This window comes from Amphibalanus amphitrite, unplaced genomic scaffold, assembly GCF_019059575.1.
Source record: "Amphibalanus amphitrite isolate SeventyFive unplaced genomic scaffold, NRLGWU_Aamphi_draft 000886F_arrow, whole genome shotgun sequence".
NCBI classification, from domain to species: Eukaryota; Metazoa; Arthropoda; class Thecostraca; order Balanomorpha; family Balanidae; genus Amphibalanus; species Amphibalanus amphitrite.
The window spans coordinates 136,171-162,227 of record NW_024882380.1 but is presented as its reverse complement, the minus strand read 5'-3'; the positions used below and the strand labels follow the sequence as shown (position 1 = coordinate 162,227).

The window sequence follows — 26,057 nt, the reverse complement described above, 5'->3', positions numbered from 1 at the left end:
ACTCGTCCCTAGGCCGATTGGGCTTTTTCAGCGTCTAACGCAACGCCACCCGCAGTCCCAGTCAGTGAAACGGTCACCCCGGAGGGACTGGAAGATCCGTGAGTAGCACTATCACTGCTCCTTTGGGGGCTGCCCTGACCTCCGCCGATTATCTGGTGGGGCGATCGTTAGTCCGGGCAGGTTAGTCAGCTCAGCTCACTTCCTCTCTAGGTGGCAGCACAAACACGAACACCGGTGGAGTTGTACGAGTAGGTGACGCTAGCTAAGGCCTACTCTCCTATCAAGCCAAGAGTCCTCCCGATGCTGAGGCATTCGTATTCTCTAACCTGCTGCATGAAATAGCAATGGCAAAATAAGCCTAACCTCACTTCCAACATATCCTTATTATCAATTGAGAATAACTGAACACCCTTTAGCTTTATGCCACGCGGAAACAACACTTCAAAGTAAAGCCCAGTCTCTTTGGTTGAAGTTAGGTCGTACAAGGTACTGATGGAAAGTACTTATATTTTTGACGCTAGATGGCAGGATCATCAAACGCCTGAAAGTAGACTGTGCCGCAAGGTCTGGCCAGACCGAACGCCTGAAGGTTAGACTGTACCGCAAGGTTTGTCAATGCCAGCCCCCACGGCGCGTGGGCGACGCGAGCGTTTCTTCATCCCGGATACGGGCTTCAGCACATCGCATACATGATACACAAGACCGTGTCTGACCTTGTCTTGTGCACCAAGATCAACTCAGTGGCAGATCAAATTGAATCCTCCGGGGGTTGATAGGGAAACGGGCAGTCAACTTCACACGCTGCGATCAATGTTGGTGCCGGCCAGACTGGACCTATCGTAAGGTCCTATGTCGTATGGTAGCGTTAGACTCACTCTCACCATCAGCTTTTCGTCACTGCCAACGGTAGTTGGCTACACTACACATGGCGTGATGAAAGTCAATGAGCTAGAATTCACACGCGGCACACGGCGCGCGATTTTCTCAGAGGAAGCATTGCACGGAGTAACAGTTGATTGTAGACTGTAGTTGGTGCTAATTTCTTTCAAATATTGTAGATAGACGGCAGCACATTAATTGAACTTATGACCATTGCCTAACGATCTGTTTAATTCGATCGCTCAAGCCAAACAATTAATGGAAGCCTGACAAGTCGATTCAGAGCGGAGGTGCGTCCCACATTTTACAATTTGCAGTCCGTTCGACGGAAGATCGAACTAACTAGCTCACAGTCACGCTATCCTTGGCGGCTTGCGCCGTCGTGTAATACGGCTGAGTTGTTTCCGGCGGCTCTGTCGTGGTGACGAGCTGGTCCTCCGTCTGGCAGACGAAGCGCAGGTAGCTGACGATGCAGTCGCCGTCCCTCCAGCCGTCCGTCCCGCCGCGCTGCAGGTAGGCGCAGCGCTCTCCGTCCCCGCGCGGCTGGCCGGCCGCCCAGTCGTGCCAGTCGTACGGCGTCCCGTCTGACCACTGCCAGCCGGCGCTCTCATTGGGCCGGCGCAGTCCCAGCCAGCCGCCGGTGCCGTTCAGCACCTGCTCGGCCACAAAGGCCGCCACCTGCAGGTCGTGCACGGAGACGTGCCGCGAGCCGGGCGCCTGCAGCTCGCACACACTGGCCACGGAGCGCCACTCGAGAGGGAACGGCGAGGCCCAGTAGCACTGGCCGCGGTACAGCAGCCACTCCGGGGAGGGGCAGACAGCGCCGGCGGCGGCCAGCACGGCGCTCAGGGTCACCACACGCAGAGCCATGGAGAGAGGACAGAGTGGGAGACGGTCAGGGAGTCAGCCTTCTGGCCTGGTCTGACCGACAGTCGAGTGATCAGTGGGCGTTAGCCTTCGGTGATTCGAAGTGGTCAAGATAATTGTGACCGGCGTCTATCAGCCCCCCTCCGAGCAGCGGGTACGACACACGCCGGTCACAGCCCGTGCACCGGCGCCCGACCGGCACCGGTCTATCGGCCATTAGGATCGGATCAACAGGCGAGCTTTGTGGGCTGCTCAAGAGCAATTTACGAACCTGCAGTATCGGTAAATGCAACAGACAAGCCATTCTACGAAGCCATTACCTCTGAGCTCTCGAAAAGCTGGATAAATGCCAGCTGTCAAGTACATTGAATTGGAGACGAGAACTGCAATTGCATCCCGTCGCTTCGACAAAAACATCCAATTACCTACACAAACAACAGCGCAGACGCTAAGGCGTCTGTACCGCAGTACTCTGCAATAATAGGTATACCGATATACCCTAATTGTGATATGCCTATTAGAGACAAGAATACAGACCTCCCATATCGGCTATCACATATAAGCATCATTGGCCGATATTACCAAGAGCTATTTCAGCACTCCTTTATTAGTCACGACGCACTGTATCTCGAGTGTTGGCGAGGTTTGTCTCCGTAGTTGTCGTAGTTAAAAGTAGCATAAAACTACACAGATATCAATGCTGACCACATCGGTCCATTTACTCCGTCAGTGGTCTCGGTGGGCTCGCAGTTGATAATACTTAATTAAACCCTAGCGCTCTCCAGCCACGCTAGCGGTCCCAGCATCCCCCGACCCTCATTATCAGCGGCCCGGCAGTGGCTGACCTCACCACTAACATCAGCGACCCCAGCGGCGCCCCGACTGATGAATGTGGTTCCAGCGGGCCAGGCCGGACTGACCGGGCGGTCCAGCATCGATCGTCGACCGACGTGGCACCCGGCGCCGCCCATCGATTCCCAGCGCCGCCGCCGCCGCCGCCGCCGCCGCCGCCGCCGCCGCCGCCGCCGCCGCCGCCGCCGCCGCCGCCGCCGCCGCCGCCGCCGCCGCCACTCTCCCAGCTGAGACGCCGGCGGCGGCGGCGGGTCACGGATAGAGAGCTCGGCTCGCTGGCGATACAGGGGCGTGGCGCGGGCACGCTGCACGGAAACGAAAGCGGTCGGTCAGCCGTGGACAGCCGTGAGCCGACGGTGCCAGTGAGAAGGGACGGACGAGGGTGGAACGAGTGTCGGCGGGTGGTGAGAAGCGGCAGTGTGGTGTGGCGTGCTGACGGCGAGGGAGGAGACTCACGGTAAGAGGAGGGTTATAGAGATTGTCGTGCCTGGAGACAATCGTCTAGTGAGACGGAGGTTCTGCTGGTGAGGACGGTTCGAGGAAGACAGACTGAGGACCGGCCGGCGGCGATTTTCGATTGCAGTTTCGCACTGGGCGGGCGCGGGTTGGCCAAGCATTCAGCTCCTGATCTAGCTCTCAGCAGGTGTCTGGCCCTGTTTCGCGCAGCAGGGGCAGCCACTCGGCTCGACCATGAGCTCGGCCGAGGGCCCGCGGATCAGCGTGAGCGGCTCGGCGCCGGCCCGCTCGCCGAGCCGCGAGTCGCTGCGAACCGACACCAGCCTGGCCACCGTGCTCTCCGGCGAGATGGTGCGGCTCGGCCTGCGGATGCCGGGCGCCTCACGTGGCCCGTCTCCGGGCCCCGGCGCGCGGCTGCGGGTGCCCGGCGGCGGGCCGGGCCGCGCGCCGGGCGCCGACGCCTGGTGTGAGGACGAGGCCGACCTGCTGCGCTCCTGCGGCCTGCTCAGCCGCATGCTGGGCATGTCCAAGAGTTTCAGCACGGGCGACATCGCGCGCCTGGAGGAGCCGGAGCCGGTGAGGAGGGCGGTCAGCCAGGCGGCGCTGCTCGGACTGCGCACAGAGCTGGCCGCCGGCCGGCTCGACCAGGCCAGCCGCTCGTGCAGCACCTGGGTGGCCGTCGGGGACCTGGCCTCCACCTCCCAGCTGCCCTCGCCGCAGGGGCGCCAGCAGACGGCCGCCGGCGGGGCCGGACAGTCGCCCTTCTCCGCCGCCGACCTCATACGGGCCGTCAACAAAAAGGTGCGTGTTTACGTGAACGATAATAATTTACCAATAGAAAGAAAACACGGCCCACGTGCCGTCCATGTAACAATGATGCTCTCATGCAAACATATACGGAAAGTGCCAAAGACACGCAATCAACTGACTAGGCACAATTGAGTGTAGCAACGCGGGTCATTTGCGGGCTTTTCACGCACGACACTGGTAGCACGCAGTAAGACGGTTTATCGTCACCAAAAACTGAATTTCTTCCCACACTGCACTTTCGGTGGTACAAACAAAAGGCATGTTCTCATGCCTCCTATTCGATTAAACGTAACACCTGACATTATTTATGCTAACCATGACCATTTTAAACATTCACGGTCACTAAATCGTAAGAAACACACGGTCATTGCGATGAACGGCGCTATGCTGGTCGTTTTCTCCCCTCGGTAGCGCACAGGGCAGGTCCATTTCGCCAGCGTATTTGCTCAGCGGCTCCGCCAACAATCGGGTCCATCCGCTACTGGTGCGGGGCACGCACGTCAACAGTGGCCCTCCCGACTGTGATTCAGAGAGCGGTCACACGCGCAGTGGATATCACACGGGCGTCTGACGGTGATTGATCAGACAATCACTGTCAGTAGTCTGTACTGGCTGCCGGGGCGGGATCAGTCGAGCGAGGAGGAAAGCTCAGAGGTGAAATGTGGCGACCGTGCCATGTATAAATCCTAGACTACGGACAGTTATCACTCACCGCCCACGGTCCACCTATAGTCGTAACTACAGCTAACACTGGGATTCATCTATATAAAAGACATCAGACGGCATTGTAAGTCACTAACTAAGGTTGAGACTAGAAACGGTCAGGCGGACTCAGATTCAAATAAATAGAATTCAAAAGTTGGCTCAGACCGATTTCTCACCCACACTGCCGTCTCACTAAAGGCATAGTGCTCCAAAGGTAAAGATGGCTGCATCTCTGTCGGTACGCTTACTTACAGTTACGCTTAATAACAGGCAGAGACGGTATCTAGTATCTGTATCTACTACCTTATGCTTTTCATCGAGAATGAGACTTTCAACATTTTCATTCTTCCAGGCTGTAACGTTGTTCGTTTTAATTTGGTTTCGCTGGGGAGCCTGCTCGGTCTAAATATATGACCATTGTAAGACCATAAAACTGGATTAACAGTAAGCCGAGTTAGGCCCTGGAGACCCACACGACGCTGAAAGCGCCCGACCTCATGGGCAAGCTCCCGAGACCAGTCACCAGGGCGGCAACTCCATGGGTTCACCAAATAAAAGAAAGGGCGTTTCAGACAAAAAAGTGTTGTCGGAAGCAGATGCTAGTTCGGGTAGCGGATTGAATCTGAGGCGATTATATGCCACGGAACTGGAGCCCAAACTGTCAAACCCATGAGTTGCCACTTGCCACAGTAATAGATGGTGCAGTATTTTATCTGATACTCTCCGTAACCGATCCGCCATCCTCGACAGAGGCCAAACCAGCTGAAACATTCCGAATTGACTGCTCCTGACTGGACCAGTAACAACTATTACCTAATCGGTCTATTTACTGTCGTCGTTGACAGGTCCTACACGCCTACCGCGACCGGTCTGACTGAGAGTGACAATCCGTCATAGGTGACCGAACACTTGAACAGTCTCAAGTAGCCGCTCTGGCTGCCTTAGATCAGTGACCAGTTCGGCTGCCTCAGAGACCAATCTGGCTCAGCCTGTTTGCTGTCTGTGACCTGTCAGATTGCAGCTAATCCCTTTAACCAGCCCATCACCCCTAGCAACCGGTGTGGCCGCCCTCAATGCCAACGACAGGCCCCCCGGCCACAGATGGTCATTGACGTCATCGCTGTCCGAGCTGTCGACCGTTCGGGGTCTCATATCGGCGGCGCGGCGACGGCGGCCACGCCCGGGCCGGCTGCACCTATTCCTGGCGCTCGGGGAGGGCGCGCGCCGCGCGGGCGGGTCTGCAGCTGCTCTGTACGGCGAACTGTGGCCACCGCACCAAGTCACCGGCACTGGACAGTATTTCTGTCGGACCCGGGCCGGGCCGCGACCACCTACCAGGCGCTGCACTGGTGGCAGGGGCACGCCCGAACTTAAACTTGGACAACGATCGACATCAGTTAATCGAAATCTGTCCACCAGCGGAAGGATCCTGCTCAAAGGTGGTCGTTGTTTGTCTATGTTTGGCCTGGAGCGGAAACTGGGGCGATATTGTTGGGGTCAGACAATAATGCGATTATTTGCACGGCAATTGACTAATTGACTATTGCCAAATTCCATCAGTGTAACTAGCGGCTGACGGTGTCGCTGCGCCATGCATTTAGGGAATTATCAAGGTTCTGGCAATAATAGACAATGTCATTGATGTTGTTTTTGTTGGGTTATGCTCTTTCGGTCTAGCGAGACCATTTCAGTGCTGGAAGGATAATAGGAATGAGCGGGAGACCTGGGTCTGAGCGGGCACCCCAATGAGTCGTCAGAGCTAAGCCCATCCAGTCGACAGGCCGCCCAGCGGCCCTTAGACACCGCACCCGGCCACCGGCGTGCTCCTAGGGGAGCTTCCCGCATGCGATAAAACTGCCCGTCTAGCTCAGAACAATGGGTTAAAGCATGGAGAAGGATTTGACTGTCCTGAGGATGGAACTGAAGGAACCTTGAATGTCATTGCCCCAGTCGGTTTGGTTGATGACTGGATGCCGTGACCCTTCTATCCTGCCAGTGCTGTTCGAGGACTCAAACTGACGCTCCACTACTAATCTCGACTGACTATCCTGTCAGCGCCGTGTGCTCGACTGACTATGAACCAACTGACGTCTCATCACCACTGTGTGCTGTCTGCTGGCCCCACTCGTCACAACCCTGCGCCGCCCCATATGGCGTCCCACCCCGCAATGTTCCGACTCCGACTGACGTACTGTCACTGCCGTGTCGCCAGGTGCGTCAGAACTACATCCGGCGCCGGCTGCACATCACATTCAACGCGCTGAACCGGCTCTCCCAGAGCGAGTTCAACCTGGAGCAGCTGTTCAGTACTGGAGTCCTGCCTGCCTTCGGCGTCCCGACGGTGACGACGGGAGACAGCGGCGCCGGTCGGCCGGCCGAGCCGCCGCCGCCGCCCACCGCCGTCCCGGCCGCCAAGACGGCGCCGAGAGCCGCCCAGGCAGGGGCGGGGGCGGGCGCGGGGGCGGCTGCGCAGCCGGGAGTCACTTTCCGAGATGTGGACCGACAGCGAGGTCGGCCACTGACCCGCTACCAGCGCAACATGATGGTCTTCAACTGGTTGCACACGCTGGACGAGAGCAGCCTGGAGGTCACGTAGTAGTGACACGTCCCCAGTCTGGGCAGGCGCTGATTCCCCTGGTCGGCAGGAAGCCAGAAAAGTGCTACTCCGAGGGAGGATAGCCAGCGTGGCGTCACCGCTGCCTCGGCGCGGACGGGGTACTCCCCGCTGGTTCAGGGGAGGGCGGAGTGCCTCTAACAGAGGTGGGAGCCTAGGGTGAGACTGACGCGTCCACCGGCCGGTCGGAAGGGTGCGCCGTCACCAGTTGTCGCGCCCCTCGCCTAGCTACATCCGACTCCTCCAAGGAGCCGTCCTTCAGTTGTGCTTTCTGAGTTGGGAATGGCGTGGTCCGGTTCTGTTTTGCTACATAATGTGCTTGGAAGATGATAATATTGATGGATATTATGTCGTGAAGTAAAAGCATATTGTTAATGCTTATCAAATGTTCTTTAGTAGTCAATTGAAAGTCAAAAGTATGGGTGTTATATATTGAAAATAGAAAACCTATAAAGTTTCATGAAATGAGAGAGACGCTAAGTAGTACTAGTTGGAATGGCATAACATTTGTTTTATGGCTTGATGCTATATGTCCAAGTCAATATGCACTCGACAGACAGCAAATGCAAGACGCTTTATACTCTATAACCCAGATAACGCAACGCAGGCATCGATTCACTACAGCAGACCTCGAGTCCTTCCAATGAATCGCCATCCAGCATTGAACCGGTTATCACAGATTTTCAGGTCACACGACAACTTGCTTCCATTGAAGCAAACGGGTCTACTCACACGGAACAAACTGCATTGCCATAGGACGCAAACACCAAGGATCACAACGAAGTTCAAACGCACCTTTGCGACAGACACCGGTCGGCGGTCTTTGGCAGCCCCGTCCACCTTGGTTCTCATAACAGTGTGGTCAATGGTCAGTGACTTCTCAGCCTCCCAATTTCACCCCCGTCCACCGTCATTCGATGATGATGAATTGGGGGTTTAGGGCGCCCAGACTGCGGTGGTCATAGGCGCCTATCCACTGCCATTCCATTTCCACGTATGCCTCATACGCGGTCATTCGGCTCCCCGTCCCTCACCGTTCTGTTCCCACGCATACCTCCTCCACTACCTTTCCGCTCCCTCGTTTGTCTCCTATCACTCCGATACCTCGGCCCACTAGCTAACGCCTCCTCTGACAGCTACCTGGCTCCGCCGGTGCCGAAGCGCCGGTTCCAGTCGACGTACATCTGCAGGTCCTCCTGCGACACACTGGCTCGGATGTTGGCCAGAGCAGCCACAAAGTCGTCGTAGATCAGCGGCCGGACCTGCCGCACGCACCAAATGGTCAGATGAAATGTGCATTTGACGTTGGAAATTAAAATACAGAGAGCAACCACAAATTTTAACGGGCGACAGCACGACACTCACTCTAATGACAAAATAGACGGAAATTAGAGCGTAGATTAAGAAAATATAAGAGAGAATAAACTTAAAAGAAAATATAAAATTATTTTGAGGAAAGCGTATGGTCAATTCAATTGACATACGGGCAGCTCGGTTACAGATCAGACGCCACACCGACTCCCTCGGCCCCGTGTGGCCTCATTGGTATACCAGTAGCGGAGTGGCGCTCCGACCCGGGATATCTAATAACGCGCGCGATCGGCGCATTCTGGCCGCGTCTCGCGGTGGATATCCGACCCATCAGTGGTGCGGTCGGCTCTGAATGGTCTGTATAATCTGACCGGCGACCGAGCCGTCTCCAAGGAGGCTACAATCAATAACAGTCGCGGCCGACCGAGTATAGGGGAGGTGCAAACCACAGCGGGGTACATCAGACAGCTTTCACCGCACCATCAGGCCTTGAGTCGCCCCATCGGTCCCTAACTCTCTACCGCCTCGATCGCGGCCGGGGTGCACTTGACAGTCTAATCTTTCTTAATTAGCGCCGGGGCATGCTAATGATGGTTCCTAATGCCACCCTCGAGGCAGAGACTCCAGAATGTCCCCCAGCGCTCCTCAGAATTAAATGACTCAAAACTAGACGGACCCCACAGCCCCGATGGAGACCGAGGCATGAAGACAACTCAGTCTCATATACCCTGCCTCCTCCTCCTGCCCATCAGCCGAGTCAGGCAGACGCCTCTCGCCACTGATTATCTGCGTCACGCCAGACGGCTCGCTCCCGGCCTGATTTACAATGCATATCTGGTAATGATGCAATCTAACTCAGCGCATATCTGGTAATGATGCAATCTAACTCAGCCAGCGGCGACCCAGAATATTCGCTGTGGACTCGGCCGCCTCCAAGTTCGGACCCATCCGAGACGACGGTCAAACGCTTCGGCAACTATAAAATTTAGAAACGGTCTCATATAGACGTCGAGACGGGCCCAACTCGGAAGCATAACTTGGGCTGTTGACGTTGTTCGGTCATGTTCCGAAGTTCGGTGTCTATTTTCGTATAACACAGGCACCGTCCGTCTCCACGCGACTCTCTCAGCAGTTCCTCCATCCACCCGACTTGCAGATCCTCTCTCCTGTTCCCTGAATCCTGACCTGTTCGGGGGTGATGTCGTGGATCTGATCGGGCCCGATGCAGCGGATGGGGCCCAGCGCCGCCTCTCGGCACAGGTTGGCCACGTCCGCCCCCGAGTAGCCGTCGGTGTCGGCGGCCACGGCGTCCAGCTGCTCTCCGCTCAGCTGGTGTCTCTGCGAGCTCAGCAGACGCTCCACAATCTGTCGGCGGGCGGCGGCGTCCGGCAGCGGCACGTACAGCCGCTTCACCAGCCGGCGCCGGGCCGCCTCGTCCAGCTCCTGAGGCCGGTTTGTGGCGCCGACAACCAGCAGACGGTCCTCGCCGCTGGTCCCCGCTCCGTCCTGCGAAATACACAGGGGCGTGAGAGACCGAAACAAAACAGAGAAATCCGTCTTTTCTAGTGCATACTATATTGTAATTTCCATATTAATCGATAAAAGTGCAAATTGATGCCAGAAAATCATAGTCAAAATTGTTCAGTTCGTTCGCATTTATTCGTATGACATATGAGTAAACGAATGTTAAGCTGAAACAAAATTAACGAAAGCCACCCAAAAGGTACAGCTCCAAATGGCTTGGCTTTAGAGCGGCTCCATTTCAACTATGTTGAACAACCGTCATTAAATATCAACCGGTGGTTCTGACATCCAGTCGTCTGTTATCCGCCAGCTACCAGTGTCACGAGCACGACTGCAGTGTCCTCCCCAAACTCCAGCCCTCCCCGGCTCAGAATCCAACCGAGGACCGCCCGTACCTAACAGCCCCTCCCTCAGGGAGGGCACCCCTAGTCCACCCACATAGCTAGCTCACTACACAGCAACCCAGCCCTCCACACCCACCCCAGCACACCTGAGGCTTCCGTGTCGCCACCTCTCGGGGCCCGGAAGCCGCGGCCGAGTGAAGACAGCGCCCGCCGAGCACGCGATGACACCCCCCTTCCGCCCCACCCTCCTACCCGCCCGTCACGTACCAACTGCACGAGGAACTCTGTCTTGATGCGCCGCGAGCTCTCGTGTTCCGTCTCGGAGCGTTGAGAGAGGAGAGAGTCGATCTCGTCGATAAACACCACCGCCGGCTGGTGGCATCTGCAGGGACAAGAGCGATGAGATGAAGATAAATCGGGATACGCTCATGATATAGGTCGTTGACGACGAGACGAGGTTGTGCGAAAATGGATGCTTTACCATAGAAAACGATTTGCAATACACTGTTCGTACATGAACTAGGGATCAATTCATTGGTATTGTATAACAACAGCGAAGAGTTAGCCTAGCTAAGAGTCAAATGGCATGCAACCAGAGCTTACATAATATACGGCAATAATAGGATGTCGGCGAGCCTGCGAGGGACGAAGTTCTAAAACTTACAAAATACCGTTTTGATGTAGTCAGTAAGAACTCATTACCGAGAGTGAGTGTCATGATCAGCAGATAAATTAACCCTCGCCCGTAAACGGCGATCTGCCACCTTCGCCCATGCAGGGGGGGGGGGTTGGTGCGACCCCCCCCTTGGCGTTTGAAAACGGAGCGTCGTAGAGCTTAGCGGAAAAGACCAACGGATTGCTCTCGCCGAGATCTCGCGATTGGTGGTATATTTTTTGGTCCAAGGTCAACATTTCACCTACTTTTGACCGGTCAAAGGTCAAATTTTCGAAAAAATAGACTTTTTTCAACTTTCCGCGGCGATTGCGGCAAAACGGTGGGAGATATCGACTTGAAACCTTCACTATCGTGTTCCTTGATCAATTCTCTATCGTTTGGTATGGATTTCGTTTCCCTAGCTCTAAAAATGACGCGTTGGGAGCGCCGGAAGTCGGCAAGGTCACAGTCGGCGGCAGAAATTCGAAAAATCAAAATTTAAATTTTTGAAATCTGATTGTATTTTTGGATTTGGAAGGTCCATTTGCTCCCTATAGAAGCTAATATTGCTGCATATTCCCATTGAGGTGACAAGAATTAGCAAAATAGTGGTTCGGGCGCTTTTCAAAAATAGTACCGGACGCTGTTCCTCTTGTGACGTCATAGCTCCGTGACCTGACCTGACCCGGTCAAGTTTCTTATACCATATGATAGCCAATACTTGCCCCAACATGCATGGGAAGTTTCATCACGATCCATCAACCGATGTCCGTACCACCGGCAGGAAACCTCGGGCGTTGGCACTCAGTTTGTGAAAATCCGGCCGGAGGCTGTTCCCTTTGTGACGTCATAACTCCGTGACCGGACATGACCCGGTCAAATTTTTTTATCAAAAGATGCGCAAGGTTTGCCCCATAAGGTACCCAAAATTTGGCGGCGCTGCGCGCCGCCGTTTTTGCACTATTTCCGAAATACCTCAGGGGGGGGGGGGGGGGGGTTGCACCAACCCCCCCTACATGGGCGAGGGTTAATACCCTCAAATCCGGCTTACCGGTCACACTAAGGTCGTTACAATCACGCGAACAAAATCGATACAAGTGGCGGATCTACGCTCCCTCAGTCATAGTTCATACCGGTTACCCGTCGTATCTAGGTGACGAGTAACGACCGTATCGTACACGATCGACTTACAACTATAAGTTACGGTGTGGACCGTGTGACTCGAGCCGACCGCACTGAGCCGTACCAATCACACTGGCGGCGAGCCTGAGCGCAAACAGGGCTGACCGGTACAAACAGTCGACGGCGGCCGTCCAGCACACAGCTCGCTCGGCAACAGCCCTGTTCTGCCCAACAAAGTCCGTGCTGAGCTTTAGCCCACAACCCTTCTAACCGTTGACTACCGTTGGTAGACACAGCCCCCAAGTCCATATAGCCCTCCGACGAAGCCCATGCAACCTATATATAGCAGCCCTCACTGCAGCCCATCAGTCCGGACAGTCCATTCAATACACAGCCGGACAGCGCCCACAATACACAATCAGACAGCCCGCCCAATACACAGCCAGACAGCACCAATCCAGCACATACAGCCCAACAGTGACCGCACCCACTGACCGACAGCTCATTTTGACACGCCGAGCGGCATCCACGGCGTCCCCCCGGCTCACCTGGCGACAGCGAACAGCGCTCGGACCATCTTCTCCCCCTCGCCCACCCACTTTGAGGTGAGCGACGAGGCGCTGATGCTGAAGAATGTCGACCGAGACTGACTGGCGATACATTTACCTGGTGACATCGGTAAACAATGAGGTAGTTGGGAAATGGCATGAAGAACATTTACAGTGCGCGGTAAAAAAAAATGACATGAGAGTGAGACATAGTCTAATTGAGAGAGCACAATTTTAATGGCATGCATGTCAACATCCTATTCAGGAGAATCCCATAGGAGATTGGAGAGTCGCCCCCAAATAGCTTACACTCAGCGGAGACTCACCGATCAGCGTTTTCCCGGTACCGGGCGGGCCGAACAGCAGCAAGCCCTTGGGCAGGCCGCGCAGCCCGGTGAAAATGTCGGGCCGCAGTAGAGGCCAGATCACCATCTCCTGCGGAAGGGGAGAGGAAGGGAAGGGGAGAAGTGAGGGCCGTTCCAGAAGGGTATACCAACGACGGAAAAGACGAATAGCGTCAGGTCACAAACGGGACATCGGGAGTTAGCACTGAACGGTCATTGCTATACGGAATCGACGCGACAGCCTATTATGTTTCCGAACTAGAAATCGATTTTGTGTCTTGTCGCACACTTACCAAAATCTGCCACTAAGTTCCGTGTGTAAGCACTTTGGACATCATGCCACTGCATAAATCACCGCATCCCAAACAGACTACTCACTACAAACCCAGTGCGTACGGAAGCCAAACAAGCCCACACCCAACCTCCCTGTCATTCTGCACTCGCCCACGTAGCCTCATCCACCACCACGAACCTTGATGGTGTTTTTGGCAAACTCCAGTCCCGCAATGTCGTCCCAGGTGACGGGCGGACCGCGGTCCATGATTTCTGAGGTTATGAGTTCTACCATACGCGGCTCGATGTTCTTGAGCCGCTCGTCCAGGAGGACCTCAGCGCCCGCCGCGCCGCCCCCGCCTCCGTGATCAGCCGCTGATGACGCCATGCCGGCTGATGGACGACTGTAGGGAGAGAGGCGGGAGTTCGTCATTTGGGCTGACGATGGGTGGGACGGTGTCTGGCATTACGGGACTCACACGGAGGAAATACGGCGTCTGAGTTAGGCGCTGCTCGGCGATATTTTACCCATGAATTAATATCTACAACCGAAGTTCCCGACAAGCAGTGCTGAACTATATAAGCAGCTTAAAAAAATACGACCGTCAACCTCTCTTTCGCTTTTATTTCGCCATATCACGTGACAGACCATCCCAACATCACCCTCATGCCTCGTATCGCTCTCCTCGCTGACTAAACCACTGCCGTCAGCCCTCATCCCTCCCTCACGCCATCCCGATTCCCAAACTCACTTGTCCTCGTCAGCGTCCCTGACGGGCGGCACGAAGCGTCCGGCCGGGCCGCGGCGGGTGCCCAGACTGCCGCGCCGCTGTCCCCCGTACAGAGAGCTGGTGACGCGCTTCTCCGCCTGCTCAGCCGTGTAGCCGCGGCTCTTCAGCTGGTTCAGCAGCTGCCGGTGGCGGTAGTGGAGTGGAGGCGTTACGACAAACAGAAATGACCGCGGTACGACAATGATACTACGTCAACTAGCAACGGCAACTGTGCGACTTGCGACAGTCAAGAACTGCGGCGACACGGCAGCAGCCTTTAGGAATAACGCCACGCAGCCTGAGCCGTAGCATGCCACAAACTCATTATCAATTGAGGCACTGGATGCTTGGCCATAAATCTTACATCTCATGTTAAAAAGACATTTATATGACGTTAACATGATACCAACTGCACTGCAGCGAGTGAGCGATTCCCCAACTCTGCCAAAGTGCTTACATGCTCTTCCTTGGCTGTTCTGAAGGAGGACGCTGGCGGCGGCGCCGGATCCTGGTTCTCCTCTGCTTCATCATCGCCCCAGCCGCCGCGTGCTCTTTTACCGTAACCTGAACAAAACACCACAAACAACGTCGAAGGAAATACATCGGCTGATCTAATAAAACTGATTCAATAGCGTTGATACGATAGTGTCAGTTCTTTTTTGGTATGACAATAAAATATAAATAACGTAAAGAAACGGCACACACTATTAACCGACAAAAGGCAATTAAACCGACAATTAAACTACAATGTGACAAAAGAGATAAGAGTGAAACAGATGGTGACCGCTCACCTCTGCCCCTGGCGGCTCGCCCGCGCGGGTAGCGGTCAGCGTCGGTCGGCGGCTCCACTCTGCCCTGCCGCGAGCCGGGAGCCATCATGGACCTGACCTGGGCCGCCACATTGTACCCGGCTGACCCGCCGCCAGCCGCCGGGAACAGCGGAGCCGAGGGTCGCACTGGCTGGAACCGGTACCTACCGGCCCCCGGGGCGGGGGCTGGGGCCGGGACCGGGACAGCCGGCTCGGCAGGGGCAGCTGCGCGGAACAGAGGTGCGGGCCGCGGCAGACTGGCCGGTCCGGTAGCGGCGGCAGAGACTCCCGCTGACCGCAGAGGACCGAAGTCGGTACTCCGGGCCGCCGCTGGAGCAGCAGATGGTGTGGTGTTCAGCCTCTCGGCCACCGCCTCCCGGAGCTGGCCCAGATCAGATGGCTCCGGGGCTGAACTGGCTGGTAGCAGCTCACACAGAAAATCCTCAGTGATGCCTGCTGTCCAAGTGGAGCTTTCTGGTGGATACATAATGGTGGTGTTGTTAAGTAGCACACTCAGCCTTATTCATTGAAAGTATACCAGATTCTTCAAATGATGCTTGTAGCTGTTGTAAATGTGGAGATGCTATTACATGTTAATCGATCTACAGTTGGGCTAAAGCATTTCAATGGCTGACTTAATATGCAATTTAAGAAAAGTGACTAAGTGATTGGATCTTATGCAGTGTAAGAAAGCAATTCAGCCTACAATAAGTTGACAAGCCAATAGAAAAAAAATACAAAATGGCCCCCACCAGCTGTTTAACTAATATAAAATCCACAAATTTTCACAATGAGCTAGAACACTCACCATTCTTGGCTGACTTGCAAAGAGCAAGACAGTCATCTGCATAATTATTGATACCATCAATATCATCTACAATTGATGCATACTTTGACAGGTGTTCTGCCAGAATCAGGCCACTGATTTCATCCCTCCTGAAAAAAATGGATACATTAGTGTTCCCGCCGTTACGGGTTGTTCAGGTTTTGTTATGGAAGAGCCTGAGTGAGGGCTGCTTTGTCTAAACGACTGCATTTGCTATTTTCAGGTGACCGCCCCAGACGATTTGTCATGATATGTGACGCATGTTGAACGGCATCAGAGCTGTCCTGATCGGGGCGCAGTGAAATACGGTTTGCTGAACAGTGATTGCCACTTGGACCGATACTGAAGCCGAAATATTATTGCCGGTTATACTGACGGTGCAGTTGGCTGTATCACCATACTGAGTCACTGACATTTGTACTAAAGTCGCCTATCGTCCCGGACGAAGTGAGTAGCCATACACTGACACAAATCGTGTAATGCTTATTCGCTCTGTTATAAATGCATATTCGTTTGTCTCACAGTGCCAGCTGGCTACCTATCTGAAATTGTCTCTTGCGGACTGATTAAGAAATAATTTTCGTTGTTAAATTGTCAGTTTATTGGGTATTTGCAGCTCACGTGTTGTTGTGGCTGTTCCCCCCAGTGACCTTGGGCGAATCGTAAGCTACATTGAGTTAATTGTCTTTTGTATGTGTTTTCACAGTTTTCTACGGTCATCACGGTCCACACTGATCGCTGCAAGGTGTCACTACTGAATGATCCCAATACATACTGACCGACTAACACTTTGTAGTAAAAACCGGTGGCCAGATCAGTAGAAAATTCCATTAGGACGATTGGCCACAGTAGATAAGTTTCTCAGGTTTTTCATGGGACAGTATAGACCCTACTGATACACTTTTTCTTCAAGGAGACTAACAATATTAACTGAGATATCCTGTATTATAGAATGTCATAATTTCCTACAGTTGACAAACCTTGACAACTTCATGTCATCTGGTCTTACAAGTAGTGCAGCTTTGTTGTTATCTCTGTCACTCTTTTCTGTCGGAGGCTTCCTGTGCCGGAGTCAGAAGATGGACATGTCAGGCAACAAGTCGATGTCAGGCAGGACCATCACTCCAACTGAAGCTGGGAGAGAGTACCAGACCAGCTTGAAAACAAAGGCGTTCAAACGGGAGCTGCAGGACCTGATGAAGCTCGGCTCGCAGCTTGTGCGGCATGATGATACTTCAGTCGAGACACTCCCGGGCATCATGGAAGAAGATGTTGCTAAGTGGATTCACACCTACATTTCTCTGGGACAGGTGGAACAAGATCTTCAGCATCTTCTCTCCCCAGAAGACTTTCAGAGACACACTGAGACACATAAGAAAACCATGGAGACTGTGAACCAGATTAAGACTGCTCTTGAAGAGTACCAGAGCACACTGAAGAAAACAAGTGTCAAACCACTCTCACGCGCTGGTGTGTCAACAAAATCTGGTTCCTCTAAGTCAGTCAAGTCTGGTCTCCAGCTGATGCGCATCCAGGCGGAACACAACAAGGCCGAGATTCAAGCAAAGCTGAAGATGTTGAACAGAAAACAGGATCTGGATAGACAGCGCCAAGAGCTCGAGTGGAAACAGGAATCATTGGAGCTGGAGACTCAAATGGCCGTTCAAGAAATGCAAGAGGAAGTCGTGGAAAGGTTTGAAAGAGAACTGGATGACAGCGCTGCAGAAGACGGCCCACCAAATGAACCACAAGCACAGCAAGCAGTGTTGGAAGAACAGAGGATGCTGTCTCAGGAGGGTAATGAACAGAGACCCTCAAGTGGAGCAAGACCGATGTTAACCTCACCTGGCATGCCTCCCAGTGAGTCGCACGCAGCAGCAGCGACTGGACCTGCTGGAGGTAGCTTGAATGTGGAGGCACCAAGTTTTCAGCCACGCGGCCAGCCTCCCGATCATGACCAACAAGATCAAGACGACAACACAACAAATGTGTTGAAAGGTCTCTCCGAGCTGCTGGTGGAGCAGAGCAAGCGCGCCCGTCTACCAGCTATCGAGCCAGATGTGTTTTCTGGAGAAGAGGAGAGGTATCATCTGTGGATGAACAGCTTTGAAACATACATCGAGAACAGGACAGCCTGCCCGCAGGAGCGTCTACACTTTCTGTCCAGATACACAAGAGGAGAAGCCAGATCGATGATTGAAAGCCTGCTGCACCTGAATACTACAGATGCATACGACAATGCCAAGAAGAAACTCCATGATAGGTACGGTAACACCTTCATAACTGCCAATGCCTTCCGCAAGCGCATCCATGAGTGGCCTGCAGTTCGACCCGGCGACGGGAAAGCATTGAGACAACTAGTTGACTACCTCGAGAGCTGTAAGACAGCATCAAGACATGTGAGTGGACTGGCCTCACTGGACTCAGTGGATGAGAACAACGTGATCCTCAAAAAACTGCCACGATACATCGTCGACAGGTGGAGACGCGTGGTTGACGTCAGGTTGTACGAGCCACAAGAAGGTTGTTCTCCCGGCTATCCGTCGTTTGCAGAGTTCGCGGACTTCCTCAGTAAGGAAGCAAGAGTGGCGTGCGGCCCGGTATTGGACAGGTCCGACGAAGCTGGTGGAACAAGACGAACGACCAATGCTGGCCAACGCAGGAAGGAGAACGCGCGCACGTTCTTCTCGTCCGTTTCGTCCGATGGGAGGACATCAGCACCACGTCAAGAGTCAGATAATGCACGACAGACAGACAGAACTGCCAGACTCTGCAGGATCTGTTCGTCACTGCATCCTGTAGAATCCTGCCAGACATTCAAGAACATGTCAGTGTCCGAGCGACATGACGCTGTAACACGACTTGGGCTGTGCAGAGGGTGTTTGTGCAGAGGGCACATCTGGAGAGACTGCCGAAGTCGGCGAAGCTGTGACAGATGTGGACGCTCTCATCCGACGTTGCTTCATGACGACGCAAGGGCAGGAACGCGAGGCGCGTCGACAGGACAGAGGACAGCAGCAGCAGTAGGTGACAACAGAAGACAATACAAGTCACACACGAACAGATGTACTCAGACCCAAGCTACGTCCCTGAAGGTTGCGGTTGAAGGTGAAGGAGCTGAACGCAACGCCTCGTTCGTGCCACCATGCTCTCACACCATGATCGTGCCGGTCATTCTGCGCAACGAGCTGGAACCGTCACAACAGCTGACAGTCTATGCTGTGCTAGATCCTCAATCGGATGCCTGTTTCATTCAAGAATCAACGCTCAGACAGGTCTCTGGACAAGGAGAAGACGTGACTCTTCAGCTCAGCACCATAGCGGGCAAGACCAGAGTTGTGACCAAGAGAGTGACAAACCTGTCAGTTCAGGGACTGAATGCACCGGAGCGTATCATGCTACCTGCGACGTATTCTCGTGATGAGATACCGGCAGAAAGGTGGCTGATACCGGAGCGAGAAACAGCTCGAAACTGGAGGCATCTGGCTCATCTGGAGGAAGAACTGCCCCCATACTTCCCTGAAGCTGAAATTGGCCTGCTCATAGGCGTGAACTGCGCACGCGCATTGAAGCCGAAAGAGGTGGTTTCAGTTGACAGTGACGATCCCTGGGCAATGAGAACGGAGCTGGGGTGGACCATCGTGGGTATTACGCACGGGCCCAACATCACTTCGACGTGTCACTGTGCGCGCGTAGGGCCAGATGAAGTGTCGGTATGCCACTTTGCGTTCAAGACGCGTGTGCAGGAAGTGAGCCCGATGCAAGTGGCACGCATGCTGGAAGCGGACTTTCTGGATGAAGGCGCTCACAAGAAGGTCTCTCAGGACGACCGGAAGTTCCAGAAGGTGATGAAGGAACAGTTCCACCAGCGGGAGGATGGTCATGTTGAGGGACCACTGCCTCTGAAGGATCCAGAAGTGACATTTCCAGACAACAGGTACCTGGCCATAAAACGTCTACACAGTCTGAAGAGAAGGTTTGCCCGAGATCCTGGTCTGAAGGACGCCTACGAGGACTCCATGAACGAGTCGCTCGCAGCAGGATACACTGAATGTGTCCCAGACGACGACGACGTCAAAGAGGGAAAGACCTGGTACGTTCCCCATCACGCTGTCGTTCATCCGAGAAAGGACAAGATACGTGTAGTTTATGACTGCAGCGCGGAATATCAAGGTGCTTCATTGAACAACGAGCTGCTCCAGGGCCCGGACTACGTGAACAGTCTGGCAGGAATCCTGGTGAGATTTCGGAAAGAAAGAGTGGCTCTGAGCTGCGACATCAAGGCGATGTTTAACCAGGTTGGTGTCAGCAAGGAGCACAGGAATCTGTTGAGATTTCTGTGGTGGGAACAGGGCGACACGAGTCGAGAGCCGGCTGAGTTCAGGGTCACCACTCATCTGTTTGGTGCGGTGTCATCGCCTGCGTGCGCGATGTACGCGCTGAACATGATAGCAGAAAAGTATGAACCGACACACGGAAGAGAAGCGTCCGAGTTTGTACGTAGAAACTTCTACGTTGATGACGGCGTCACAAGCGTGGAAAGCTCGGATGCTGCTATACGGCTGGCCCGTGACACTGTCCAGCTGTGTGCAGAAGGCGGTTTCACGCTTCACAAGTTTGTGTCGAACGAACCGTCTGTGCTAAAAGCACTGTCGCCTGGTGCCACTGGGTGCGACCCATCGGTGGAAGTCGGTCGCCAGCACTCAGGTCAGTTCGAGCAAGCCCTGGGTATCAAGTGGGATACGGTGGAAGACACGCTGAGCTTTCACGCTGTGATTCCGGACAAGCCGATGACGAGAAGAGGGATTTTATCATCAGTTTCTTCGCTGTATGATCCACTGGGTCTCGTCTCCCCAGTGATCTTGGAGGGCAAGAGAATCATCAAGCAGTTGTGCTGCGACGGATACAGCTGGGATGAAGCTGTCCCAGAAGAGACGGTGGCCCGTTGGTTGGATTGGAAGAGAGACGTGCTCCTTCTCTCAGAGACACCGATACCAAGATGCTACAAACCTGGCGGCGGCAAGATGAAGCTGTACGAACTGCATCATTTTTCTGACGCCAGTACCGTCGGATACGGGCAGTGCTCCTATCTCCGTATGAAAGACGAACACGACCTGATTTCGACGTGTCTTGTGATGAGCAAGTCAAAGGTGACTCCCAAGCGATCGACTACAATTCCTCGACTGGAGCTGATGGCGGCCGCTCTCTCCGTGAGAGTTGGATGCTTTCTGCAAGAGGAGCTCGACATCACAGGCATCGAGCACTACTACTGGACGGACAGTCAGGTCGTTCTAGGATATATACACAACGAAACCCGGCGATTTCACGTGTTTGTCGCGAACCGCGTGCAGCAGATCCGACAACACACCACTCCCGATCAGTGGAGATATGTACAGTCAGATGAAAACCCAGCAGATCTGGCCTCCCGTGGACTGCAGGCAGCGGCCATCAAGGACTGTGATCTCTGGTGGCGTGGACCGAAGTTTCTTCAAGCAGGAGAACTTCCGAATGAAGCAGCTCAGACTGAACTCCAAGATGACGACCCGGAGGTCAAGAAGAAAACAGTTCTGACTACGCGCTCCAAACAGGTCGAAGGCTTTCCAAACATGTCTGACCGGCTAGTCGTGTTCTCTAGCTGGTTCAGGGCAAGACGAGCGATCGCGATCTGTATCAGATACGGGAGACGTTTGCTGGAGCGAGTGAGACAAAAACGTCAAAGCAGTGACGCTGAACTTGTTCCATCGTTGACAGAATCACCAGTTGGAGCAGAAGAGATGAAGAGAGCTGAGCTCGTCATACTGAAGAGTGTGCAGCAGCAGGTGTTTGGGGACGAAGTTGCGACTCTGACGATACCTCAGCCCTCAACTGAAGTTCGAGTGAAGAAACGGAGTCATCTGTACCGACTGGATCCCTTCGTTGCAGATGACGGACTCCTGCGCGTCGGAGGCAGGCTGAAGAGGAGTGGACAGCCCTTCGACGTGGTACATCCAGTGATCTTGCCAAAGGTTCATCACGTGACTCGTCTTGTCGTTGCAGCCTACCACGAGAGGACGTGTCACTCAGGAAGGGAGCTGACGCTGAGCGAAATCCGGATGTCTGGATACTGGATTGTGAAAGGAAGATCGGCTGTGGGTCGTCACATCAAGAACTGCATCAAGTGCAGGAGGCTGAGAGGAACGCCTTGCAGTCAGAAAATGGCAGATCTTCCCAGCGAGCGTGTAGACGAAGCGGAGCCATTCACCCACTCAGGTGTTGACTGCTTCGGACCGTTCTTCGTCAGAGAACGGCGCAGTGAAGTCAAACGATGGGGGATCCTATTCACATGTCTAAGTTCACGGGCTATTCATCTAGAGACCCTCAACTCAATGACGGCGGATGCTTTTATCAATGCCTACCGCCGATTCACCTGCCGAAGAGGAAAGGTTCGAGCTCTGTATCACGACCGAGGTACGAACTTCATCGGAGGAAGAGGACATCTAGAAGCTGCTTTGTCTGAGATGGACCACGACAACATCCGACGCACTCTGTTAAAGGACAACTGTGATTGGGTACAGTTCAACCCCATCACACCCAAGGCCAGCCACATGGGAGGTGCGTGGGAGCGGCAGATACGCACCGTCCGCTCTGCGCTGAGCAGTCTCCTTCAAGATCTCGGTCAGCAGCTGGATGACGAGCTGCTCAGAACTCTACTGACGGAAGCGGAAGCAGTAGTCAATAGTCGCCCTCTCTCTTGTGTCAGTATGAATGACACTAGTGTAGTTGAGCCGATCACTCCCGACCAGCTGCTCACCTTAAAGTCAAAGGTAGTGCTCCCTCTCCCTGGGAAGTTCTGCCGGCCTGACATCTACGGGAGACAGCGCTGGCGCCGGGTCCAGTACCTCGCCAATCAGTTTTGGCAGCGCTGGCGGAGAGAGTTCCTTCCGTCTCTCCAGGAGCGACGAAAGTGGCATCATCCAGAGCCGAACATCAGTCAGGACGACATCGTCATTGTCGTCGACGAGGACACTCCACGCAACAGGTGGCCGCTCGCACGAGTGGTCGACGCGCACACAGGTGCCGACGGTCTAGTGAGGAGTGTGCGTGTGCGCATTGGCAACAGTGAATATGACAGACCCGTCCACAAACTGATTCTCCTCGTGAAGAGCGGGGATGGAGATTCCGCGACGGGGAGCCGTTGTGCTGAGTAGCGTGATTTGGTCGGAGCGCGACCGATGAGACCGAGACGCTTGTGAGCGCTGATACCCGGTCTGAACTTTGGTGCATTGTGCTCCGCTGTGCGGATGGCAGTACGACGGCGCCCGTGTTTCATATTGCTATGTCAGAAGTGATATTTCGTTACTTTCTCGCTCGACGTGTACGGCGTTACGTGGGCTCGCCTGTGTCTACTGACGAGCATGCGGTTGTTCGCGCGTCCCGTCGCAATGTGACGTTGCCGCGCGACGGCGGCCCATAGCCGCCTCAGTGCGTAAGGAAAATTAGGAGAGCTGTGCCTAATTTTGGGGAGCCATGTTCCCGCCGTTACGGGTTGTTCAGGTTTTGTTATGGAAGAGCCTGAGTGAGGGCTGCTTTGTCTAAACGACTGCATTTGCTATTTTCAGGTGACCGCCCCAGACGATTTGTCATGATATGTGACGCATGTTGAACGGCATCAGAGCTGTCCTGATCGGGGCGCAGTGAAATACGGTTTGCTGAACAGTGATTGCCACTTGGACCGATACTGAAGCCGAAATATTATTGCCGGTTATACTGACGGTGCAGTTGGCTGTATCACCATACTGAGTCACTGACATTTGTACTAAAGTCGCCTATCGTCCCGGACGAAGTGAGTAGCCATACACTGACACAAATCGTGTAATGCTTATTCGCTCTGTTATAAATGCATATTCGTTTGTCTCACAGTGCCAGCTGGCTACCTATCTGAAATTGTCTCTTGCGGACTGATTAAGAAATAATTTTCGTTGTTAAATTGTCAGTTTATTGGGTATTTGCAGCTCACGTGTTGTTGTGGCTGTTCCCCCCAGTGACCTTGGGCGAATCGTAAGCTACATTGAGTTAATTGTCTTTTGTATGTGTTTTCACAGTTTTCTACGGTCATCACGGTCCACACTGATCGCTGCAAGGTGTCACTACTGAATGATCCCAATACATACTGACCGACTAACACTTTGTAGTAAAAACCGGTGGCCAGATCAATTAGACATCATTAAATTTATGTTCAGCTTAAAAAACAACATTGCTTTTAACCATTTGTCATTGGAATACCTTACCCTTCCATTGAGGCCATGTTGATTCCTGAGGTTGCAATAATACTTCTCATTATGTCAGCTTTGTCAAATTGGTCATCAGTTTTTGATAATTCATTCACCAATATTGCTCTGATCTCCATCCAATCTTCAGCTTCCATGACATTCAGCTTTGTATTCCTGTTCTGTAAAAAAGAGCATTTTGTTGATAAGATAAATTGTCAATGGTGATCAAGGCAAGACTGCAAAGGCAGGAAGATACATTTGGAACTTGGAAGGCAACAGTAATCTACCAGTATGAGTAAGGTAGGCATTTAACTCAATGATTGTAGGTGTTAGATAGGTGCAAGGTTAATAAGTAACATGACGTGGCATCAGCATACCTTGCTGGCAGATAACTGCCAACTGCAGGTAATCTTCCAGCAAGTCTGTCTCTGACTCTCTATGCATGTATCTATGCATGTCATGACTCATGCAAGTCTCTAAGTCTCTATGCATGTCAGTCAGCCAGTTTCCAGGAAAAGAAATAGAAAAAGCATAACCTGATGAGTGAAATGAACCAATTTGAATTTCATACTTTTCAAAAAAAAAATCACATTGTTGATTGTAATACAAAAATGACAGTGCATTGGCAAATACCTATACCTACTGTGAAATTGTCCTGCACCATAGCCCAGCAGGGTTGGAATTTCACTTTTTTGTTCTGGTAGTGGAGTACAAAAATTTTGGGCCAGTGGAGTACAACTGTACAGCGTTGGGGTGGTCAACTGCGTCTGCATAGTGTTTTTTGTGCAGTGTTTTTCTTTGTACTTATGTATGTAGAATTGTAAGCATGTGAATAAACAATACAGTGTGGAAAACAATGTTTATCGAGTGACGCAGCAAGACGATCGACTAGAACTTTTTTGTTGAGAGTGGCAAGCATTATGTGATTGTGTAATTGAGTGGTTAGTGGTCATAGCAAGGATTAGGTTAGCAGCTAGAAGTAGGGACGAGTCGATCCAAAAATTGGTGCTCTCGTATGCACCAGGAAGCACTACTTAGTCATGCAATATTATGTAATGCAAGCTATAACTGAAAGCAAGATTATCTGAATTTGTTAGACTTCAACTTATGTATAGGACTTCACTTTGTTGGATCATGCCTATGATTTAAAATAAGAATGAATATTCAGGGTCAGAGAAATGATAGTACCTAGATCAGCAAAGACAATTGGGAGGTTAATGATAGTGATATTGACTCCACTCCAGGTAACAGTCATGAGTCAAATTATCAATTAATCATCATACTCCTATTTACTATCATGAAAGGAACCAGACCAAAACCAAAGTGGAACGTTCACTTACCGCACGGCCACGCACGGCTAATGCCCACTGCCCGTATGCTTGATTACAATTATAAAAGACAAAACCTGTTAGGTTGTTTTTACAACTATACTCATAGCATGGAAAACAGGCAACACGGTCAGGTTTATGCCGTTGTGAACCCGGCTAATGGAAAACAAACGAAAATATACAGCCAGCTTCGAAAATTTGGAAAACGCCGCGGCACAAATATCGGCGCGGCGAAATAAAGCGGCCCGTAGAGTTGGCACAGCACACACCACGGAGTCGCGACTACGCTGCGGCGACAGGATCCGGAGACAGAGGTCGGAGTACAGCCTTTGAACACCAATTTCACAATAACCATAGGTCATCTGGCCAAAAACTGCCTACCATCAGAAAGCAGGCTCAATTTTGTATCTGTCATAGCCGGGCCATGAGAAACGGAGCTGTGTGGAGCATACAATTGGCAAAGGAGTACAGGGTCTGCACTTCAAGTTTTATCATCGAGTTTCCAGTTCAGAATATTTCCAATATTAACAGTGACGGCGTTTCATTTGAGAAAAGTTGGTCATTTTTTGAAAGGTTGTATTTTTCTCCTTTTTTTAAACCCCAAACAATCATTATTTGAGCATAAGTTACGATGCAAGTGTCGAAAGATTCCAAGTCGTCTCCCGATCAAAAACCATTTAAAATTCCATCCTTAGGAGAACTGAATCGCGACTCCACAGAAGCTGTGCACAACTTGAACATCTCTAACAAAAAGACAATCATTGCGCACTT

The 26,057-nt window shown here is 52.9% G+C and overlaps 4 protein-coding genes across 6 annotated transcripts; 2 read left to right on the top strand and 2 right to left on the bottom strand.

Annotated features, from left to right (window-relative positions):
- Nucleotides 1-1,221: 1,221 nt before the first annotated feature.
- LOC122367663 (C-type lectin lectoxin-Thr1-like) lies at nt 1,222-1,749 on the bottom strand. Its single transcript, XM_043340979.1, has one exon. The coding sequence runs from the start codon at nt 1,747-1,749 to the stop codon at nt 1,222-1,224; it is 528 nt and encodes a 175-aa protein (XP_043196914.1).
- A 1,484-nt stretch (nt 1,750-3,233) lies between these two features.
- Nucleotides 3,234-7,603, top strand: LOC122367653. The gene is made up of 2 exons (XM_043340965.1): nt 3,234-3,855; nt 6,782-7,603. Exons 1-2 carry the CDS (start codon nt 3,289-3,291, stop codon nt 7,163-7,165), a joined length of 951 nt encoding a protein of 316 aa, XP_043196900.1. The 5' UTR covers nt 3,234-3,288; the 3' UTR covers nt 7,166-7,603.
- On the bottom strand, nt 7,597-26,055 carry LOC122367651 (fidgetin-like protein 1). Of its 2 annotated transcripts, XM_043340963.1 has the most exons (13): nt 25,447-25,550; nt 25,299-25,404; nt 23,977-24,137; nt 15,692-15,819; nt 14,866-15,357; nt 14,532-14,638; nt 14,057-14,214; nt 13,504-13,708; nt 13,014-13,122; nt 12,688-12,805; nt 10,630-10,744; nt 9,680-10,000; nt 7,597-8,445 (listed from the first exon to the last, which is right to left on the bottom strand). In XM_043340963.1, exons 3-13 carry the CDS (start codon nt 24,111-24,113, stop codon nt 8,320-8,322), a joined length of 2,016 nt encoding a protein of 671 aa, XP_043196898.1. In that variant the 5' UTR covers nt 24,114-24,137; nt 25,299-25,404; nt 25,447-25,550; the 3' UTR covers nt 7,597-8,319. The 2 variants fall into 2 exon arrangements, with proteins under 2 accessions (XP_043196898.1, XP_043196897.1); XM_043340962.1 differs by having other exon boundaries at nt 14,866-15,213; nt 25,299-26,055.
- LOC122367652 lies at nt 15,861-23,870 on the top strand. Of its 2 annotated transcripts, XR_006254100.1 has the most exons (3): nt 15,861-16,156; nt 23,308-23,531; nt 23,791-23,870. XR_006254100.1 is itself a non-coding variant. In XM_043340964.1 (2 exons), exon 1 carries the CDS (start codon nt 21,802-21,804, stop codon nt 22,894-22,896), a length of 1,095 nt encoding a protein of 364 aa, XP_043196899.1. In that variant the 5' UTR covers nt 21,661-21,801; the 3' UTR covers nt 22,897-23,531; nt 23,791-23,870. The 2 variants fall into 2 exon arrangements, 1 of the variants encoding a protein (XP_043196899.1); XM_043340964.1 differs by lacking the exon at nt 15,861-16,156 and having other exon boundaries at nt 21,661-23,531.
- Nucleotides 26,056-26,057: the final 2 nt, after the last annotated feature.

Bases quoted from the DNA above. Each gene is read 5' to 3' on its own strand.
- LOC122367653 (XM_043340965.1), top strand. From the start codon at position 3,289: ATGAGCTCGGCCGAGGGCCCGCGGATCAGCGTGAGCGGCTCGGCGCCG. The intron at 3,856-6,781 runs GTGCGTGTTTAC...CCGTGTCGCCAG, and splicing joins TACGGGCCGTCAACAAAAAG to GTGCGTCAGAACTACATCCG.
- LOC122367663 (XM_043340979.1), bottom strand. From the start codon at position 1,749: ATGGCTCTGCGTGTGGTGACCCTGAGCGCCGTGCTGGCCGCCGCCGGC.
- LOC122367652 (XM_043340964.1), top strand. From the start codon at position 21,802: ATGTCTGGATACTGGATTGTGAAAGGAAGATCGGCTGTGGGTCGTCAC.
- LOC122367651 (XM_043340963.1), bottom strand. From the start codon at position 24,113: ATGGAAGCTGAAGATTGGATGGAGATCAGAGCAATATTGGTGAATGAA. The intron at 15,820-23,976 runs GTAAGGTATTCC...CATTTTTTTCAG, and splicing joins AACATGGCCTCAATGGAAGG to GAGGGATGAAATCAGTGGCC. The intron at 14,215-14,531 runs GTAAGCACTTTG...CGCCACCGGCAG, and splicing joins GAACAGCCAAGGAAGAGCAT to CTGCTGAACCAGCTGAAGAG.